Source organism: Zophobas morio, unplaced genomic scaffold (genome assembly GCF_036711695.1).
Source record: "Zophobas morio isolate AGI-343-1 ecotype UQ-CSIRO unplaced genomic scaffold, CSIRO_AGI_Zmor_V1 ptg000026l, whole genome shotgun sequence".
In the NCBI taxonomy this organism is placed as follows: Eukaryota; Metazoa; Arthropoda; class Insecta; order Coleoptera; family Tenebrionidae; genus Zophobas; species Zophobas morio.
Genome location: NW_026972131.1, coordinates 16043793 through 16065388, shown reverse-complemented (window position 1 = coordinate 16065388; position 21596 = coordinate 16043793). Strand labels below are relative to the sequence as shown.

At 37.2% G+C, this 21596-nt stretch overlaps 2 protein-coding genes across 4 annotated transcripts; both read right to left on the bottom strand.

Annotated features, from left to right (window-relative positions):
• Positions 1 to 1275: 1275 nt before the first annotated feature.
• LOC135136565 (uncharacterized) lies at positions 1276 to 4579 on the bottom strand. Of its 3 annotated transcripts, none has more exons than XM_064065921.1 (4): positions 4180 to 4579; positions 2324 to 2464; positions 2216 to 2275; positions 1276 to 2125 (listed from the first exon to the last, which is right to left on the bottom strand). In XM_064065921.1, exons 1-4 carry the CDS (start codon positions 4256 to 4258, stop codon positions 1713 to 1715), a joined length of 693 nt encoding a protein of 230 aa, XP_063921991.1. In that variant the 5' UTR covers positions 4259 to 4579; the 3' UTR covers positions 1276 to 1712. The 3 variants fall into 3 exon arrangements, with proteins under 3 accessions (XP_063921991.1, XP_063921990.1, XP_063921992.1); XM_064065920.1 differs by having other exon boundaries at positions 2324 to 2467; positions 4180 to 4559; XM_064065922.1 differs by lacking the exon at positions 2216 to 2275 and having other exon boundaries at positions 2324 to 2467; positions 4180 to 4536.
• A 6808-nt stretch (positions 4580 to 11387) lies between these two features.
• LOC135136103 (uncharacterized) lies at positions 11388 to 13276 on the bottom strand. Its single transcript, XM_064065230.1, has 6 exons — positions 13099 to 13276; positions 12477 to 13053; positions 12323 to 12422; positions 12190 to 12279; positions 11986 to 12141; positions 11388 to 11522 (listed from the first exon to the last, which is right to left on the bottom strand). The coding sequence occupies exons 1-6, from the start codon at positions 13274 to 13276 to the stop codon at positions 11388 to 11390; spliced, it is 1236 nt and encodes a 411-aa protein (XP_063921300.1).
• Positions 13277 to 21596: the final 8320 nt, after the last annotated feature.

The window sequence follows — 21596 nt, the reverse complement described above, 5'->3', positions numbered from 1 at the left end:
CTTGGATCACACGGTAACAAGACGCTGCCTTTTATTTATTGAATCGTAGAGTCGTTAAGTTGTTTGCTGTAGACGTTTCAGGTTGAAAAGGCAAGGTTGACCACATTTTTCAGAACCCGGAGCGGCGGAGGCGCGGCTGGGGTTAGATTAGTGGCGACGCAGATGTGTACTGTTGGTTGCCTGAATATCAGACGCTTGTAACGCGTTGTCGACTGTCGAGGTTCTAGCTAATTTAGCTCCGGGTTTTTGCTTGTGCACTCTTCCACGACTCGATATTTCTTAGAACATCGCGTTAATGCTTCTATTCTTGTTTTATATTTAAACGTGGAAAAATCTTCTATGGATTTCTTATGGATGGAAGCTTCTGAGAAGTAGAGGTGCGGTTGTTAGGCGAAGTTGGCGCGTTGTTCTCGGTTTTGTTAACGGATTTGCAGCTGACGTTGTTAAGGCTGTTGCTGCACTTTTTTAACGTTGAAAGAGGAAGGGAAAATTACAAAGTTATTTCTTATTACTTCCGATTTTTTTTTTCTCCTGTTTAACCTTTCTTTGGTCCTTCCTACCGCGCCTACGAGGTACTGCAAGCTACCATTTTACCGCCGATTTTTCTACTAGGTAGGTACTATTTTATCGTATGAGCGGCCTTAAATCATTTTGGCAGGTTTAGAAATACGTCGAGACCTTGTCGTAACGCTGTTTTGTAACGTCCTTTAGCTATTATGACGTATTTTGCTCCCAAAGCAGCCTATATCACTAAAGTGGCGTTACGAGTGTTCGTGGCATATCGAAGTTCGCTTTTGGTAGATTACCCAACTATTCATAATTCAATGTCGAGTAGTTAAAACTTACTAATAAGCGTCGGTAGTAGTTTTCCTCAAAAATTCGATTTGACGCGTCTACGACCACGATAAATCAAAGAATCCGGAACGAGACGTGTGATTTATAGTTGTTAACATTATTAATAGAAAAAGCGTCACTTTTGAGATAAGTGCATCATATGCGATAATTAGATTAGTTATCTTCGTTCTATTATTAGCACGTTTAATACCTTTTCCAAATTTGAATTAATTATCGTTGCAAATGTTTGCGGGCTCGAGCAGGTACTGCCATTATCTCGTAAATAGTACGTTTCTTTAGTGCGATATGTATTTTACCTTGAAACTTAATGTCGAAGCGATCGGCATACGCAGTTGTTTTTTTTATTGCATCGACAGCGACACGAACAAGTTTGGCGTGGAAGTTTTCAGGTCTTCGTCGATAATAACAATAATTAGACGCTTCGGCCATTGTTTTACTTTATTATCGGTTACGCTCCAGAACAACAAGTTCCAGTGGTCCGTTCGCGCCACTGGCGTCACATAAAACAAACATAATATCACAAGGAGAATACAAGATAGTACGTATATAAATAAATAATTCACAAGCAGGTACAAAATACTTAAACCTACGTATTTCAAGCAGTCTTCCGCAGCTCAATAAATAAGGCACGTCGGATATAAAGTCTCTTTGGTCAAACCCGAAATACTGTTCCGAGAGTCAACTCTACACCCTGAGAATCGAATGCTCTAACCCCTAACTTATCACTATTAATATCACAAGTGCGATATCGGCGCCCCACCAGATAATCTCTGTTTGGTCTCGCTAGAACCGGAACATTAAAATTTATTGCCTCGGATTTCTTATCAAGCAATAAACTCTCCTCCCATTGTCTTCCTTCACGTCACTCTCGCCGCTCGATTGTCTTCTAATCCCGGCAGAGCTCCGCCGGAGGCGCTCAGGTACGACGGCGGCTCATCTTCCCGCCGACTCTCCACCAACGAGCCCAGCGTGTGCACCGGCACCACGTAGATGTCGTACTCGCTCTTCTCGCCGCTGCGGTTCCTCCCTAAGCATATGCTCTCGTACGACGGCGGCGCGAACTGGTCGTACGACGGAGGCGGCGTGTCCGGTACGCTCGGAGACGCCGTCGTAGGGGCGTTCCTGCTGCAGTTCTGCTGGCTGTTGCGGATAGCGCGACGGCAGCACCACTCGGAGCAGGACACTATCAGGAAGAACACGATCAACCCGCCGAACGAGGCGATGTACCACACCACCGACCACGAGTCCAAGGGGGTGGAGTCGGGGCTCCCTAAAACAAAAACATTTAGTTAGGGCGATTATAAAACACTAATAACCCAATAACTACTCTACGATAAAGGACACCAGAGAGTGTATTTACCTCCAGTGTAGTTATCGTTGTGTACGAATAGCAAGAACATTTGTTTTTGGGCGCCGGCACCTAACAATACAGAAGGATTATTAGGGTCGGGCGAGTGGCGGTATTTACCTGGGGGACGGGTGGTTCCCGGGTTTCGAGTGTTGGGGTAGAGGGCTTCTTCGGACGTGCTTTCGTCGCGATCATCCAAGAATTTGTTCGTTTCGGGGCTGAAGAAAAAGTCGCCTAAGTTGAGGGATTGGCGAGGGTCGTCTTCTGAAATCAAAGAGGAGCGGTTAGCGTTGGTGGTTGTTGTCGATGATTAAGCGCGTTTTGGGTAACGACTGGGTTTTTGTACGAGCCGCAGGCTGCTCTCCTTGAGGTTTCGATTGCAGTCACGCACTGCGGCTTCCGAAATTCCCCGTTTAGAACAAAAAAGTGGAGGATTTTCAAAACGGTAAGGTTGAAGAATTGTTCCGACGAGTCTTTTGTATAAGAAATAACATCATTTTGTAGTCATGAAGGTACCTCAATTTGGAATCGCATTAAGGTAAACATCCGGCGACCCAGTAAGCTTACGTTAACTTCAAAGTAGTAAATTAAGAGAATCGATGAGTCAGAAAATGCAGATTTCCGTTGAGAATCCGGGAATCGTTTGTTAAATTTTGCCACTTGCTGAAACCAACATTCGTCAGTGGTGGATGTTAGACTCAATTAGCAGATCAGAGAATACGTGTAAATCGCCTTTAACGGCAGAATTTACCGTAGTACAAAGGCGACCAAATCAAATTAACAGTTACGTCAACATCGTGTTTAACGTGATTTAAAGACTGGTCTAATTACCAATAACGAGCCCAAATAGGCGTAATCCGTGCCACGAAGTTGGCACGAGTTGTCCTGCTGTACCAGATCATTTAAAAACGAACTTATTGCTTTATTAATTCGAAAGATCAATTGCCGTGAACCCATCAGTTAAGTTTTGGCAGTGAAAACAATAGAAAGTAATTGAGGTCGTAACAGCCCTAACCTTGCATAACCGAAAGGCAGAAGAGAGTTATCGAAAATTTTACGATATAAATAGAAGTGAGGGATCCAGTGTCAACAAACTGCGATGTTATAATTATCACGGACGATTCTCACTGGCCACAATAATAACAATTGTTTCCTGTGAGTAATGTAATTTTTTGTTATCAGATCCAAAGTGGAAATATTGTGTAATGGTTAACGCGAACGGTATTAACCGTACTGTTGTTTCGAAACCAGATAGGTTTGTCTAAGAAGAGCGCCAGGATTAAAACTTCGTAGAACAGCGATAATTCGGGACGCGGTAATCGCGGGCTTTCTGCACGTGGTCATTAAATTAACTCGGCAAACAATTTTTTTATCCCCCGGATTGTGTTATCGCTCTTTTACTGCTCCGGTAAACCCGATTTCTGGTAAAGAGAGGGCAGAGACGTGACTCAGACGCTGCATCAGCGGTGAAGAAATTTCCAGCGAAGCAATCAAGAGGAAAACCGAAGAACCGAACCGTAAATGTGAGTGTCATTTTCGAAACGCGGGGATTAAACGAAAAGCGACTCTAATCCCCGGACCAACACGTCTTAACATCTCCGCAAATATTTGTACAACATCAAATTGGAACGTTTTGTCTCAATTCGCACACAAAAATAAATACCTCTCTGAGTAAAGTTATTTGGCAGAAGAGCCCCCAATAACCTCCGAACGAAATTAAAAATAAGGAACGGTTTGTTATTTTAATACGCGGCCGGGAATAACTAAACAAACACCGACAAATTCTTCATTTTGCTTTAATAACCGTAAAACGAGCCAGCGCGGTCAGATAACGTCGGTTTTAATTGTCGCTCGACGATGGTAATTGCACTCCACCATTGTTTCTCGGTCCCACGGCAAGAGAAAGCCCACGGCCGAGGACCCAAAACCCACATCTAAATCTGTCACCCAGGCGTCAAAAATAGAAGTCGACTTACCCAATCGCTGCACGTTGTATCCATAAATCCCGGCCGTCCACCACGCGAAGATCAACCATCCACGCCACGGAAGACCCATTTCGGCGACACGAACCCAAACACTACTCGCCACAACACCGCACACTTTTTAAATTATCGCAAAGCGCCGTGCTCGTACCGTGTGTGTGCGTGAAATCAGGAATGAAGTTTACGTCGCGAACCGGTCGGTTTTGTACCTGGGCCGGCTTATCAGTGATGTGATGATAATGATCCATGTGGGGAGAGTTTCGTCACGACGTACCTGTTATCGGTCGCTAGGAGAGTCGAGAGCCGTTTTCGATCGCTGGACCAATGTTGAGGGTTATTTTTCGATGGAAAATTGCGATGGGTTATCGCGAGGACGAAGAGATAACGCGAATTATATAAATGGGTAACACGCGGAAAATCGACGATGTAGACTTTGCGAGGAATTTGGACGCTGCGGGAGGTCGCTGGGTTATTAATAGGATTATAATTCTCTTTTTTTTGGATGTTGGATGGCGCTGCTGTGGAAATGTGTTGCAAGTTTGCGTTCGGTTTTGACCGTTCAGGGTCAATGCTAATGGTTGTAATGTGATGGGCAAATAGAGCAGAAGGTGTGTTTGTTGCCAAGTTGTGGCAGAAGGGGTTTTAAGGACTCTTTTAGGTTTGTACGGACTACCGTGGGGATTTTGTGGCGTACAGCTGGTTTTTCATTTAATTGGGTCTGCATGTTGTGGCTTGAAGGTTAGCACTGACCTGCGAGTAATAACGGTCATTAGGGAAGGAAGTTCCCAACAAAGGTTAACCAGCTGATGACTATAAACAATTTGGCGTAGTACATCACGACGAACAAACATGCAAAATTTACATCAGAGGCAAATGAGTCATGGAAAATTGCTTTTAAATGGTTTCCCCAAGACGACGACTAAATATACAAGGTGGTACCAAACTTACAGTACCTAGCAGTTGACAAATCTAGATCTGTCAGTCAGGAGTCATTTTGGAACTCGGAATTTCGTCGATGAAATCATTGTGACCAGTTGAACCTTGTACCAGGAACATCTTTTATTTCAGAAACCAAAGATTATTAAGAACAGTTAATTTAAGTGAGGCTTTTATAGCTCCTACAATAACAGAAATGTTGCGGAGACGTGACATAAAAATTGTGAGAAATGTTCAAACAGTACTTTGAAGTTTGCAGATGAATTATTATGCTGAATAGTTGACATTTTAGGACTCTTTAATCTTCCACTCTTTGTAATTTACCACTTATCACCTAGTAACAAAGAAAAAAATCTAGAAGTTGATCTCTTATCATTTGTTCTTTATCTCGATTCTTCCATAATCTGAATGAAGTTACGCAAGTTCACTGTTCTACTTATTTAGATTATGCCGATAATATAAACTACAAATTAATGTACGAGTTGCACTTTTTATTGAAAGAAACTCCTTAAGATGGTCATCGTTTTTTGTATCTCCTTTGAGGATATCGTCAGTGGGAAAAAAATTTGAGACAAAAAAAAACGCCCAAGATGATGAATACAAGACTTTTGGGTTGACCGCCGTGCGTGGTGACCAGCTAATCTATGGGTGTCTATTTCTACCGGCAGAGGCCCGAAGGGAGCGCGCTGCGAACACCTTTCATCAATTTTTTGTCATTTCCGAGAGAAGCTAGTAAGTCGAGATGTCAGGTGGAGTAAACAAAAAACAGATTGAAGTTGTTTGTCTGTTGTTTATGCATTGGCGCGATATCTTTTCGGAATTTTTGTAGCCAACCAGACGAAAAATATTTTTTCGACTTTCGTCAAGTACCGAGTGAGTTATCGAGTCCAAGAGTTGTACTCTATCGGTTGTTATCTCTTGTAGTAGTTTCCTCTTGGGATTAGTCTATTTTTAGCGCACTAATTTCGGGATTCATAAGTGCGACGATTTAGCCGCGGTCATAGTTTTTTGACCTTAGAATTTCACAAGCATTGTTTATTTTTTATGAGCAAGCTTAAGTAAATTAACAGAGATGTCACAGAAAGGCTGGAAATGATAATTAGAATGAACCGTTTTGGCTGGTTAGCGGATAAACACGATTTGCCTTTTCGCGTTGACGCGTCGCAGTGTCGTTAAAAATAACATCGTTACTCTTGTAGGGTTAAAAATCCTGCAAAAAGGGTTATTAATAAAATTACTGCTATCTAAATTAATCCGGTGATAACATCGACGAAAACATGTTTTCATTAATTTTGTGGAAAATTTGATGTCCGGTACTTGTCCATTCGCACTCTACTACGCGTTGATTCATACTTTATACAGAGTTATTGCTTCATACCCCCTGACACGATAACCGAAATCTATTTTAAAAAACGAGGCCAATCTTTTAATAAAGTGCAATTTTCCAAGCATGTAGGTTTTTAAAATTGTCCACGATAAGCCAGATAATGGAATTTCCAATCTGAGAATCTGCAAATTGTGCAATCATCTTGTTCCGCGAGAGTGTAATTCATCGGACGACTTTCAAAAGAAACCAGAAATTTTGTTGAGTCAGGTTATGATAGGGCGGTTCGCACTTTATTGTTCTGATTCAAGGATTAGTACATTTTATGACCGTTTTTCTCTATAATCACGATTATACTGCTGTTTTGTTTTTACGGCGTAGTAAAAACTTTCGTACAATTTGCCGCGAATTTGCATCATTTTCCTAGAAGCGGTCGAGATTGAATCGAGTGCTCTTGAACTAGACAGAGCTGAGTCCCATTGAAAATCTTTAGACTAGAGATTGGCGCGTCACGTCGTAGTACACTCACTAGTTCGTGATTGACAATGAGCGAATATTTATTTTACTACTAATTATTGATTTGTCACTGTAAATAGGTAAGCGTGACGTTTGTCAAAGACTAATACGTGGAGTCTTCGGAAAAGTTGCATCAGCCAACAGTTTTTCCACTGAGTTGTTGGAACCAGGTACAAAGGTGGTTCTATGTTCTTCGCACACCAGTTAAAAAATTTTTATTAATTGTGACGTCCTTGGGGACTTCTATGAAGTGCCATCGACAATAAATTCGAGTAAAATACTCTTACGAAATATTGCCTTAGTCACCTTTGTTTACTATACCTCAAGTGTTTATTTTCTTTATTTGTTATCATTTCTTTCAGTCACGTGGTCATTCCAAAAAGTAAACGGTCACAAAGTGTCAATCGTGGTAGACATGATAATTTTCAATTTTTGGCAATCTCTAAAGGAACTTTATTCACCTGTTCAATTTCGAAATCAATTGTAGTACAACCATTGATCATCACCTGTTTCATTTTGATAATAGATGATCTATAAATAGCCTCCTTTGACGTCATCGCCGTAATTTTTTTTCAACCTTGCTCAATTTGCTGCGAGAACCTAGATGTTTGGAGGTGTACTCAATTTTCGATTCGTTAGTATTTCCCATGCACGTTTTGACTTTTTCACAGACACTAAATGCGTAAAACTTGGTTATTTATGACATGTTTGCGAATTGAGTAAATATTTTTTGTTTGTTCATCGTAAAAGTGTTGGATTCATCGTCACTAATCAAGACGTTCTTGTATTATCGGTTTGTTGTCGAAATTTTGGGTCATTATGAGTGCGTATGGTGTTATTATAAGTCACACCAAATAAACAGAATGCACACTTTGATAATGCACGAGTGTCAGCAAACAACTTTGATACGATTTAATTTAGTTTTTGGATTTTCCGCGCTGATCGGTAAATAAAGTGCTCCAAGAATTATCAAAAGTATGGTAATTATGGGTTGTCTGCTGAAGTTGGAAGTTATTGTGTGTTAGTTTTGGAAATTGTGAGGATATAAACGGATATTTATTAGTTCGAGGCTTATAGCATCTGAAGCTGATTGATTTAAGAGAAGTCAAGTTTGAAATTTATACATCACAGGGTTATTTTAATTTTAGAAAGATTTGTATTTAACCAAACAATAAATGATCTTGTGAAATGCGGCACCAGATTTCTTATTATGTTTAGGAACAATGCAGTTGGGAAATTTATAAATATCTTGATATATGTTATTGTTGTGGGAATTTTCGTGATTATTAAAATCTTAAACCACAATTTGGATTCTTGAAGTGGCGTTCTATGTCAGTTTTATTTTTAAATTTTGTTTTAATTACGATGTTTCATACGTTTGTTTAGTGACAACTGCTATTTTGTTTCCGGGTTTTACATAAATTTTATACCTTAAAAAGATCGTTCCAATTGGGTTAAAAAAAACTTTGTTTCTTTATTTTGATTAAATTAAACGCCTACAAAGGAGTGCACCACTCGCGTGTGATAAACGAGAATAGCTTATTACTACTTGTTGCACAATATATTATTCCAAGCTGTGCTAAATTAAAACAGTACATGAGAAGGAGATAAGATTATCTTTGAAGAAAGCTGCAGTGACGTGCTTTGAGTATTGTAGTTTGATTAAGTAGCTGGAAATGGTTCATCTTTATAATAGCATTTTGTTTTTGTTTTTGTTTCTCGAATACTAATCAGCAGAGCGGAATTAATTTTTTGTTTGCAAATCAAAGTACCAGCTGTCCTAAAAGTAATTATATATTTTGTGATTTTGTCTTTAAGTTATTTTATTTGATAAAAACTGTGTATTTGATGAAAATGAAAGCCATTTGCCAGCGTAGTTTCCTTAAAATTACCTACTACAAACAGTTTTATGTTTGTTCAGTTTGACAATAAACATTTTGCGATATTAAAAGAAAACTTTTAGACGTGGTTTGCATTTTTCGCCCTTTAAGATATTATCAGTTCCACCTCTCGGGTCAAAAATAGCCACTTCAAGCCCTTAGTGCATAAATAAATTATTTGATATAAGAGATAAAAGAGGTTTTAAATTTTGAGCAAATGCGCGCCACCTTTAAATAGCGGCGCGAAGTTTGCTGTGAATGCAGATCCCTGATATAAAATTGATGTGGTTTGTGAGTTATTACAGTTCCCTGCAGAAATCATAAATAACACAACATCGATTAATAAAATGTCGGTGTACAGCTAATCTAGTCTACAGTTCGATGCTACCAACGGAATGGCTGGCGAATACCAGGGGGCGCATAAAAACGAGCGTACGTGCTTCTACGAAAATTTTCCCCAGTAGCTTTGAAAACTTCTGAAGACGATTCCCTTGTTGAATTTGACCTTTAAAATCTTCATTTTTTCGAAAATTCACACCATTTTTCCAAAATTTCCAAAATGAAACACGACAGTATTTGAGATATATTAAAAATTTGAATTTGAAAGCAAGTATTTAGAAAACCGGTCGTCGTATCGAGCTGGGCTTACTTTGAATGAGTGATGAATCATTCCTGCACAAATATGTTTTTTTCCATAATTTTTGGCCGCCCAATTTTTCATCGATAAAAAAGGTTTTTAAACTGAGTTCGTCGGAATGTGTTTTCCAAAATTTTTGGTGGACTTCACCAAAAGCTCAGTTTTCAATACCCCCGTACATAATTCTGGGATTTACATTTCTTCGAACTGAAATTTTCATAGATGTTTTGATCACTTCATTTTTTGAAGTGACAAATTTTGAAATATTTTAAGACTAAATCTCCGAGCACTAAACTAAACACTAAAATTTCTATTAAAACGTTATTTTCACCTTCACATAGTGAATATTTTAACAGTGGAAGAAATAAACTAGGTCAATTGGGGTGTATTCTTGTAACAAGTGCAGTTTTACCGCAATATTCGCACAAACACATAATTTTGTCGTTATTTATTCAGACCATTGTTTATTGATTTAGCACGATATGTCAGGTGCGCTTTTATTTTATAGCTGTGTATTAAGTCTTTCACTTTCTAAAAGTACGTATTTCCTTATGATTTTTTTCTAGGTTGATTGTTTCTAGTTGCAACATTTTCTTATTTTGGTTAAAAATAAAAAGACGGTAGAGACATTTTTTTTTATTAGTTGCTTAAAGCATTCGTATATGAAACAGCAACAGTGCTAAAATAGAAAGTTAGAATAGAAAGTACTGTGAGAAACGAGTAAAACTTATGGCTGGAGTGCGTTAAGTACTTTGATTAAGTAGCGCAAAGTACGAATACGAAGTTTGAATCAACTGAAAAAGTTTACTTTGTGATTGTCAAGCCTATTATTTTATTTACCTTGATAAAAAGTTCGTACGACATTACTCCAATCGGAGCACCATGAAGTTCTAACTTTTTCTGAGATCTCATTATAAACAACAAAAGCATTTTTTGCAAGTCGGTAGAAACTCCCTGCCAGTTTGCTTCAAACGCAGAATTTGGAATCTTCTCGCTCTAGATTATCCACTATCAAAAACATCTTGATTACTCGTCTCACTCACCTCTGAAATTATAATCTGTCCGGAATGACAGCAAATGAAGAAACTGAAAAGCCATCCGCATAAATGCAACAGTGCACCGAAGTTGTTTTCCTGCAAAAAAAAAACTGTCTGAAAAAAGAAATTTAAATTGGTGTTACTTTCATGTATTGATTGGCAAGACTGGCGATTATAATACCGGCCATTAATATGTAGCTGCCGTTGCAGTACTTGTAGAATCCATCGAAGAGTTCCTGAAGTCTAAAAAAACAGTTACATCTGGAAAAATTTTCTCTAATTTCATCTACCGGATGATGTGTTTATGATACTCGATGCAGTGAAATAGTTGTTTTTGGCAAATTTCTTCCACAGGGTTATCAAATACCGTCTTCAAGAACTGCTGAAGGTGTTGGAGTTTGAGGACGATGCCAACTGCCACTTCGTACGTAGTAAAAGAAATAGCAGCTCCTCCTGTTATCATACTAAAGCAAATAATGAAATGACTCACGTAGAACGACTGCTTAACGGGAAAATATTCTACATCGAAGGGCATCCAAATTGATGCTATTAAACCGCAAATTTCCGTTAAACCTTTAACTTCGTTGTTCTCGTAGCACTGTAAACCTTCAAGGTACCTCCAATAGATGTACGTTAAAACTCCGATGATACAATAGTATCCGTACATTTTCGAGTAGAAATTGAGTTGGTGCACTTCGTTTGCATAATTCTTTGGTTTATTAAATTTCGAAAAATCCGTTAATTCGTGGATTAACTGGGCGAGTCGTTTTTGTCTCCAGACGAACGTCATTAACATCGACTGTAATCCCACAAGAGCTGCCAGGACTGATATGTCGCCACTTATGCTGACGTCGAGATGATCTATAAACTTTTTATTTTTGGATTTGTGACTTATGGGAAGTCGTACCTTTCGTGACTACAATGATGTGCAGAATAACTCCGATCCATGCTTGGGTGCAATTGAGTATCAGCAAGATGTGGCGACAGTAGAAAAAAGGCGTCGCCGACTTTCCAAAAGGCCACAAGCAACGAATCTTGAGTTGTTTAATGCTTTCGTACATGAAGCGTTCGTTGTTTGCCATTTTTCAAAAGTAACTGTCGATAGAAAACACTTTGATGTGTGTATTGATTGAAATAAATATTTTCAATGATTATAGTGATGGATAATGTTATAAAATTGTTAATAATCTGGTACGTTTCAATGTCGCGTTAAGTGGAGACGACTCTTGCTTTATAGTTATCTATAAAAGCTTTGTGTGCGGAAAATGGGGTAATAACTAAGTACTTTTCCAGTATTTAACGATTTTATTCAGACAACGTGCTCGGATTCTCACAATGAAATTGGTGATACTACTATTTAATGAACAAGTTTTTTTAAGTCGTTTGGCTGAGAAGAGCAAAATAAGAAGTCGACGTTTTCACGAGCTAAAAATTTTTGTCTTCAGGTGATTGTAAGATTTTTTAACTTACGGTAATGAAAAGTTCGTGCGACATGACCCCAATGGGTGCTGCATGCAGTTCCATGGGTTGTTGCGACCGCGTGATTATCATCAAAACAATCTTCTGCAAATCTACCGGGAGCTTATACCACTTGGAATTATAAATTGCGTTCGGTATCATCATACTCTAAAAAAGTACCGGTTACGTTGACCCTCCATAAAAATCGCTCCGTACTTCTGTGAGTAAGATTTGTCCTGCCCGACAGCAAATATAGAAACTAAAAACCCAACCGCCTAGATGAATGATCGCACCAAAATTTTTTTCCTAAAAAACGAATTTTAGATACACTTAGGGGATAATTTCGTACTTTCATATATTGGTTGGCTAGACCGGCGATCACGACACCCACTATCAGCACATAACTTCCATTGGGGTATTTGTATTGCATGTCGAACAATTCCTGCAGCCTAAAAACTAGTACTTAGAAATTTCTCATTTTGTTTACAATTACAGGGTAGTACTTGATGATGTGTCTGTGGTACTTTATACAACAGTCGATGTTTTTCCACCAAACTACGTTCTTCGGATCATCAAAAGCGTGCTTCAATAATGTGCGGAGATGCTTCATTTTCAAAACTATAACTGTTGCGATTTCAAAAGTCGTGAAGGAAACGGCAGCTCCTCCACAAATAATTACAAACACGCTGATCAGTTGTACGATGAGCAGAAATTGTCTGTTTGGAAAACGGTTGAAATTTATGTCAAACGGAGTCCAAGTAGGTGTCATCGCACCACAAACTTCTTGCAAACCTTTTTCTTCGTTGTTTCGAAGACATTGTGGAATCTCTTGATGCTTTATGAATGCATATACGAACATACCTGATATGCAATAAGACGCGTACGATTTCGAGTACAAGTTGAGTTTGCGAATGGTTTGCTCAAAATTGTCCGGTTTTCCAAATTCTGTGGGAGCCGTTAGGGCGTTGAAGAGGTCGGCGATTTTTTTGTGTTTCCAGACAATTGAGAATGACATGAAATGTAAACCCACTATCGACGTTAAGACCGAAACGTCTCCACTTAAATTCACCTCTAGGTCATCTGCGAAACATTTTTCAAATAGGTGGTATTTAACATGTTTCATACCTCTTATAACGATAATGAAGTGAACCAGAAGTCCTATCCAAAAAGGGGAGCAGATGATGACCGTCAGAAAATACCGAAAATAAAAAGCGAAAGATACAGAATGGCCCTTCTGTGTCCAGAATTGACGGATTCTCAGTTGTTTTAAACTATGGTTGAGGAACCGTTCTTCGCTTTTCATTTTTTTCGGATAAGTGTTTATGATAAGCACGGTAATTTTTTGAGTAGTAGTCAAACAAGAAGGTAGGAATGAATACTTTAACGGTGGGAGCGTCTTATTTATACACAAATCCAGAGCTGCGTGAAAAATTCAGATCTTTTGGATTGTAATTAAGAGATGAATAATTGATTCCCTAGTTCTCAAAATTATTGATGTGCCTCTAATTCACGTTTAAAGTAAATTAGAAAAAACTCATTAAATTAAAAATGACGTTTAGAAATGTCGTTTTTGTTTTGTATAGCTTGTAATAAATTTAAACTACAGAGTGAGACCATCAACAAAGAATGCATGAGTCTATCTGGGTAACTAACGTATTGTTTATTTGTAATAACAATAATTCCACTGACCATTCAAGTTTGAATCTTTGCTGGACCGTTTGATTTCAAATTTTATATGTGTATTAGGAATATCGTGTAGGTTTTATAACGCCAACCAAAGTTTGGATAATCATCCCCGAAACATTACCGAAATTGTATGTAACAATAAACTCTTGTACTTGTGGTTTATGAATCTATCTTGATTTTGTCTATTATTACTATATTTTTTTTATTGTAAATAATCTTCGACGAATTTTTTAAAATTATTTATACAAGATGAATCAAAGAAATGAGTGAATGAGGCAATTAAAGTGTTCATGATGTCATCATAAAATGTTATGGAAAAACCCACTTGAGACATTGTATAGTTAACAGTCCGCAATTATATTTATTTTAAGTTATAGGGGTTATCATAAAAAATTAAATTTGCAAAATTATATTTTATAATTTTTCGAAGAATCTGTATTTGTTTGCCTGCAGTTCAGGGACGAAAAAAGCTCTCCGTCATAACTTGCTATACAAACTTACCACAAGTAGAGCCTCCAGAAAATCTTCTTACTTCGTTTTGCCACTAACTCGCTAACACTGTACCCATCAAAAACCGAAATAACTATTTTCAAAAACCGTTTAAACTTCACTTTGGTTTTTTGTTCACGAAAAACCAAAACACTGTTTTTCAAAAATCACTCAAAGTTCATTTCCAACATACTTGTTCAGACTGGATTTCGGTGCATTACATCCCCTCTCGACCCGCTTAGTTATCCATCATCGAGTCCGCGATTTCAAAAATTAGCTACCGTGAAAATTTAACTGAAAAATCAAATTTAAGAAAATTTTAATTAGTCCCTTGTCTTAGAAAAAAAAAAAAAAAAATCAAAACTGGAATAAAACTTTACAGTTTCTTTTAGAAACTCCTGTGCCATTTGCTCTGAAATCTACCACGTGTTTTGAGTTTATCAACGTTTAGGTGGATCGATAACCAAAAATTATCTATCCATCTCAACCAAGATAAGTGCTAAGCAAATTTTATTTAAAATGTCAACTTCAGACGTGATGGAAGTTCTATCGAAATAACGTTAGACCATTTTTTTTCATACCGTGTTTCATTTTTTTTCGTGATTACTATGATGTGCATAATAACTCCGATCCAACTTGGGTACAATTGAGTACCACCAAGAACTACCGAAAGTAGGAAAAAGGCGTCCCCGACTTTCCGTAAGGCCACAAGCAACGAATCTTGAGTTGTTTAATGCTTTCGTGCATGAAGCGTTCATCGTTTGACATTTTTCAAAAGTAACTTGACAGAGAAAACGCTTTGTGTGTGGAAAATGGGTTAATAACTAAGTACTTTTGCGGCATTTGACGATTTTATTCATTTAACGTGCAATGAAATTGGCGACACTACTATTTAATAATAAAAAAAAATCTGCAAGCAATTTTATCCGCTGCAATCTTTCTAAGTCGTTCGGCTGAGAAGAGCAAAATAAGAAGTCGATGTTTTCACGAGCTAAAAACTTTCATTTTCAAGTGATTGTAAGATTTTCTAACTTACGGTAATGAAAAGTTCGTGCGACATGACCCCAATCGGTGCTGCATGCAGTTCCATGGGTTGTTGCGATCGGGTAATTATCATCAAAACAATCTTCTGCAAATCTACCGGGACCTTATACCACTTGGAATTATAAATTGCGTTCGGTATCATCATACTCTAAAAAAGTACCGTTTATTGGACCCTCCATAAAAATCGCTCCGTACTTCCGTGAGTAAGATTTGTCCAGCGTGGCAGGAAATAAAGAAACTGAAAACCCAACCGCCTAGATGAATGACCGCACCAAAATTTTGTTCCTAAAAAGTGAATTTTAGATATAATTAGGGAATAATTTCATACTTTCATATATTGGTTGGCTAGACCGGCGATCACGACACCCACTATCAGAACGTAACTTCCGTTGGGGTACTTATACTGCATGTCGAATAATTCCTGCAGCCTGAAAAACTACTTAGAAATATCTCGTTTTGTTTATAATTACAGGCTAGTACTTGATAATGTGTGTATGGTACTTTATGCAATGGTCGAGGTTCTTCCACCAAACTCCGTCTTTAGAATCGTCAAAGGCGTGTCTCAATAGTTTACGAAGATTTTTCATTTTCAAGACGATGATTGTTGCAATTTCAAACGTCGTGAAAGAAACAGCAGCTCCTCCACAAATAATTACAAGCACACTGATCATCTGCACGATGAGCAAAAATTGTTGGTTTGGGAACCGGTTGAGATTTATGCCCAACGGAGCCCAAGTAGGACCTATCGCTCCACATACTTCATGCAAACCTTTTTCTTCGTTGTTTTGAAGACATCGTGGAATCTCTCGATACCTTAATAAAGCGTATACAAACGAGCCTGATACGCAATAACAGGCGTACGATTTCGAGTACAAGTTGAGTTTGCGAACGGTTTTTTCAAAATTGTCCGGTTTTCCAAATTGTGTGGGAGTCGTTAAAGCCTTGAAGAGATGGGCGATTTTTTTGTGTTTCCAGACGATGGAGGATGACATAAAATGTAAACCCACCATCGAAGTTAATAGCGCAACGTCTCCACTTAAATTCACGTCTAGATCATCTGCGAGAAATTTTTCAAATGGGTAGTATCTAACATGTTTCTTACCTCTTATAACAATGATGAAGTGAACCAGAAGTCCTATCCAAAAAGGCGAGCAGATGATGACCATCAGAAAATACCGAAAGTAAAAAGCGAAAGACACAGAATGGCCTTTCTGTGTCCAGAATTGACGGATTCTCAGTTGTTTTAAACTATGGTTGAGGAACCTTTCCTCACTTTTCATGTTTTTTTTTTTATATAAATTTCGGCTGAGTATTTATGTTAAGCACGGTAATTTTTTGAGTAGTAGTCAAACAAGAAGGTAGGAATGAATACTTTAACGGTGGGAGCGTCTTATTTATACACAAATGCAGAGTTGCGTGAAAAATTCAGATCTTTTGGATTGTAATTAACAGATGAATAATTGATTCCCTTATTCTCAAAATTATTAATGCTAATTTACGTTTAGAGGAAATTACAGAAAAACACATTAAATTTAAAATGACGTTTAGAAATAACGTTTTGTTTTATATAGTTTGTAATAAAATGAAACTACAGAGTGAGACTAGCAACACATATAGTTTATTTGTAATAACAATAATGCCATTGAAACATGCAAGTTTGAATCTCTGCTAGACCGATCGATGTCAAATTTTATTTGTGTGTTAGGAATATCGTGTAGGGGGTAAAGGTCTAAACAAAATTTGCATTATCACCCCACCAACAATATTATGACTTCCACTCATTACATTACTTAAATAACATTACTGAAATTCTATGAAATAATAAACTCCCGTACTTGTGGTTTACGAATCTATCTTGATTTTGTCTATTGTTACTATATTTTTTATTGTTAAAACCGCCTTGTTTTTTACAAACTTAGTACGAAATCTTCTAATAGGAAGCGTGGATGAGTGGCAGAGTTTCTGCTTCATAAATCTAGGGTCGACTAGCGGGCAGCAGCATATCGTTTTTTTTTTATTAGATAAAATAAATTTAATCAAATGAATTACTCTCTATTTATTTACTATGCTCGAAGTCTCACATTGAAATTGGCCACTACGAGTATTTAATAAAAAAAATATTCAGAAAGCAATTTTATCCGTTGCAGTTTTTCTAAGTCGTTTGGTTAAGAAGAGCAAAATAAGAAGTCGACGTTTTCACGAGCTAAAAACTTTTATTTTCAAGTGATTGTAAAATTTTCTAACTTACGGTAATGAAAAGTTCGTGCGACATGACTCCAATCGGTGCTGCATGTAGTTCCATGGGTTGCTGCGATCGTTTAATCATCATCAAAACAATCTTCTGCAGATTTACCGGGAGTTTATACCACTTAGAATTATAAATTGCCTTCGGTATCATCATACTCTAAAAAAGTACCGTTTACGTTGACCCTCCATAAAAATCGCTCCGTACTTCTGTGCGTAAGATTTGTCCTGCATGGCAGCAAATAAAGAAACTAAAAACCCAACCGCCTAGATGAATGACCGCACCAAAATTTTTTTCCTAAAAAACAAATTTTAGATCCATTTAGGGGATAATTTCATACTTTCATATATTGGTTGGCTAGACTAGCGATCACGACACCCACTATCAGTACATAACATCCGTTGGGGTATTTATATTGCATGTCGAATAATTCCTGCAGCCTAAAAAACTAAGTACTTAGAAATCTCTCATTTTGTTTACAATTACAGGGTAGTACTTGATGATGTGTCTGTGGTACTTAATGCAATGGTCGAGGTTTCTGCGCCAAACTACGCGGTCCGAATCATCAAAGGCGTGCCGCAGTAGTTTATGGAGATGCTTAATTTTCAAAACTATAACTGTTGCGATTTCAAAAGTCGTAAAGGAAACGGCAGTTCCTCCACACATAATTACAATGACGCTGAACTCTTGTACGATGAAAAGAAATTCTCTGTCTGGGAAACGGTTGAAATTTTTATCAAACGGAGTCCACGTAGCAGACATCAACCCACAAATTTCTTGTAAACCTTTTTCTTCGTTGTTTCGAAGACACTGTGGAATCTCTTGATGCCTTATGAATGCGTATATGAACGTGCCAAATAGGCAATAAAATGCGTACAATTTCGAGTACAAGTTGAGTCTGCGAATGGTTTTCTCAAAATTGTCCGGATTTCCGAATTCTGTGGCAGCCGTTAGGGCATCGACGAGGTCGGCAATTTTTTTGTGTTTCCAGACAATGGAGAATGCCATGAAATGGAAACCTGCTATCGAACTTAAAAGCGCAACGTCTCCACTTAAATTCACGTCTAGGCCATCTGTGAAAAATTTTTCAAATGGGTAGTTTTTAACATGTTTCTTACCTCTTATAACAATGATGAAGTGAACCAGAAGTCCTATCCAAAAAGGCGAGCAGATGATGACCGTCAGAAAATACCGAAAATAAAAAGCAAAAGATACAGATTGGCCCTTCCTTGTCCACAATTGACGGATTCGCAGTTGTTTTAAACTATGGTTGAGAAATCTTTCCTCGCTTTTCATTTTTTTTTTCTATAATTTTCGGATGAGTATTTATGAGTAGCACAGTAATTTTTTGAGTAGTAGTCAAACAAGAAGGTAGGAATGAATACTTACTTTAACGGTGGGAGCGTCTTATTTATACACAAATCCAGAGTTGCGTGAACAATTCAGATCTCTTGGATTGTAATTAACAGATGAATAATTGATTCCGTGGTTCTCAAAATTATCGATGTGCCTCTAGTTTACGTTTAAAGGAAATTAGAAAAACTCATTAAATTAAAAATGATGTTTAGAAATATCGTTTATGTTTTATATAGCTTGTAATAAATTTAAACTACAGAATCCACGAATATCGTCTTGGTGGTAAAACGCTAACCAAAATTTGGATAATCATCCTGACCAAGAGTATGATGACGTCCGCTCATTGCATATTGCATAATTAACATTACCGAAATTGTATGAAATAATATACTCAGACCTGTATACTTGTGGTTTACGAATCTATTTTAATTTTGTTTATTATTACTATATTTTCTTTTTTGTTAATATCGCCTTGTTCTTTACAAACATAAGGGAAACGTTCTTACATGAGGCGTACTTCATAGACCCAGAGTCGACTAGCGAGTGTCATAAGATAAAATAAGTTTAATAAAATTAATTACTCTCTAATTTCTTATTGAAAATGTTGACGTTATTATAAAATTTTCTAAATAAAGAACTCACTTGAAAGAAACACGTAGCGCGCTCCTTTACATTTATTTAACATTACATACATATTTTTAATTTAACTTATAAGGTTATAACGATCATCACACAAAAATAAAATTCGCAAAAGCAAGTCTTATAATTTTTCGAAACAGCTGGATTTGATGTACTGTACTTTATGGGCAAGGGAAGTTCTATTGAAGTAATCTTGGACCATTGTTTTTTAAATTACTTATACAGGTTGATCAAAGAATGAGTGCATTAGGAAATTAAAGTGTTGATGAAGTCATCATAAAATGTTGTTATGGAAAAACCCACTTGAAGCAGCCGTGTAGTATATTCCTTCACCTATTTTAACAGTCCGTAGATATACTTATTTTAACTTATAGGGATTATCTAATAGTTATTTACGTATTAAGGGCATAATTAGAGAGATAATGGCACGAGGCAATATTTAAAGCCCGACGAAGGAGGGCTTTTAATTGCCCGAGGGCCACAATCGAAAATTATGCCCGTGGCACATACAACGTTTTATTGTATTTTAGTTTCTAAAATATTTTTAACGAAATATTGGTTACTATTTTGATTTTGTTAGGGATAATAAAAATGAATATCGAAGCTTATTTAAATACGTAATTAATTAATGTAAATGAGTAATCAATCGTTGCTTAGCAATTCTTGGCTGATTTGTGCCATTAAGACCAATTTATGCCCGTACTTGGGTGGTTATAAACAAGATTATGATTCCAAAATAGAATAAAAAATTAAATTAGCAAAATTAAATTCTATAATTTTTCGAAGAATTTCTATTTGTGTGTCTGTAGTTGAAGGACGAAGGAAGTTCTGCAAATCGTAAAAAACGCATGCTGGTACAAATTTATTGGTTGAAGAAATAATCCACATAAATCCAAAAAGGACCAACGAAAAAATATTCTTTTTTATTTGATTGAGTTTTATTTTAGGTATATATGTTTTTTATGTAAGTTTTTTCATCGCATATATTTTCCTATCATTTCCTTCTCCATTTTTTTTCTAATCTCTTCTAGTTTCCGACCCTAAGCTAGGATCACGTTTCACAGCTTGTAGAAACTGAAAATATTGGGCTCACGTTTCCAAATAAATTGTATAGGATCTGACTTTTTATATTTTGTACAGAATTTTTCCAACCTGGCGCTTTTGCCTTAGAGCTTGGAATAAATCAAAATGAAGTGGACAAAACTAGGTTTATACAAAAAATGTTAACGAATTGGGTGCATGAACTGTATTTTGTAAGGATTTTTTTCATAAGTTTTTCAGTAGTTCCTAAATTCCTGTCTCGTATTTTGACTTCATTATTATAAAAAATACATCACTTGGAATTATTATTTGAAGTAAAAATCCAAGACGGTTACAAAGGTGATGTTTGTTCCTGTTCAAATAATATAGTGGCGGAAATAAATTAACGCAATTATTATTGGCCTGAAAAATCTTCAGAATAAATTTCTGCAAGTATATCCTACGTTGACTGACTGAGAAGGGCGAAATAAGAAGTCGACGTCTTCACCAGCTAAAAACTTTTATATTTAAGTGATTGTACGACTCTTTGACTTACGGTGATGAAAAGTTCGTGCGACATGACTCCAATCGGTGCTGCATGCAGTTCCATGGGTCTTTGCGATCGCGTAATTATCATCAAAACAATTTTCTGCAACCGTACCGGGACTCTATACCACATGGAATTATAAAGTGCATTGGGTATCATCATGCTCTAAAAAAGTTCCGTTACGGTTATCCTCCACAAAGTTACCTTCTTACTTCCGTCAGTAAGATTTGCCCGGCATGACAACAAATATAGAAACTAAAAACCCACCCACCTAGATGAATGATGGCACCAAAATTTCTTTCCTAAAAAACGAATTTTAGATACACTTAGGGAATGATTTCGTACTTTCATGTATTGGTTGGCTAGGCCGGCGATCACAATACCAACTAGCACAACGTAACTTCCGTTGGGGTATTTATATTGCATGTCGAATAATTCCTGCAGCCTGAAAAACTACTTAGAAATCTCTCATTTTGTTAACAATTACAGACTAGTACTTGATGATGTGTCTGTGGTACTTAATGCAATGGTCGAGGTTCTTCCACCAAACCACGTCCTTCGGATCGTCAAAGGCGTGCTTCAATAGTCTGCGGAGAT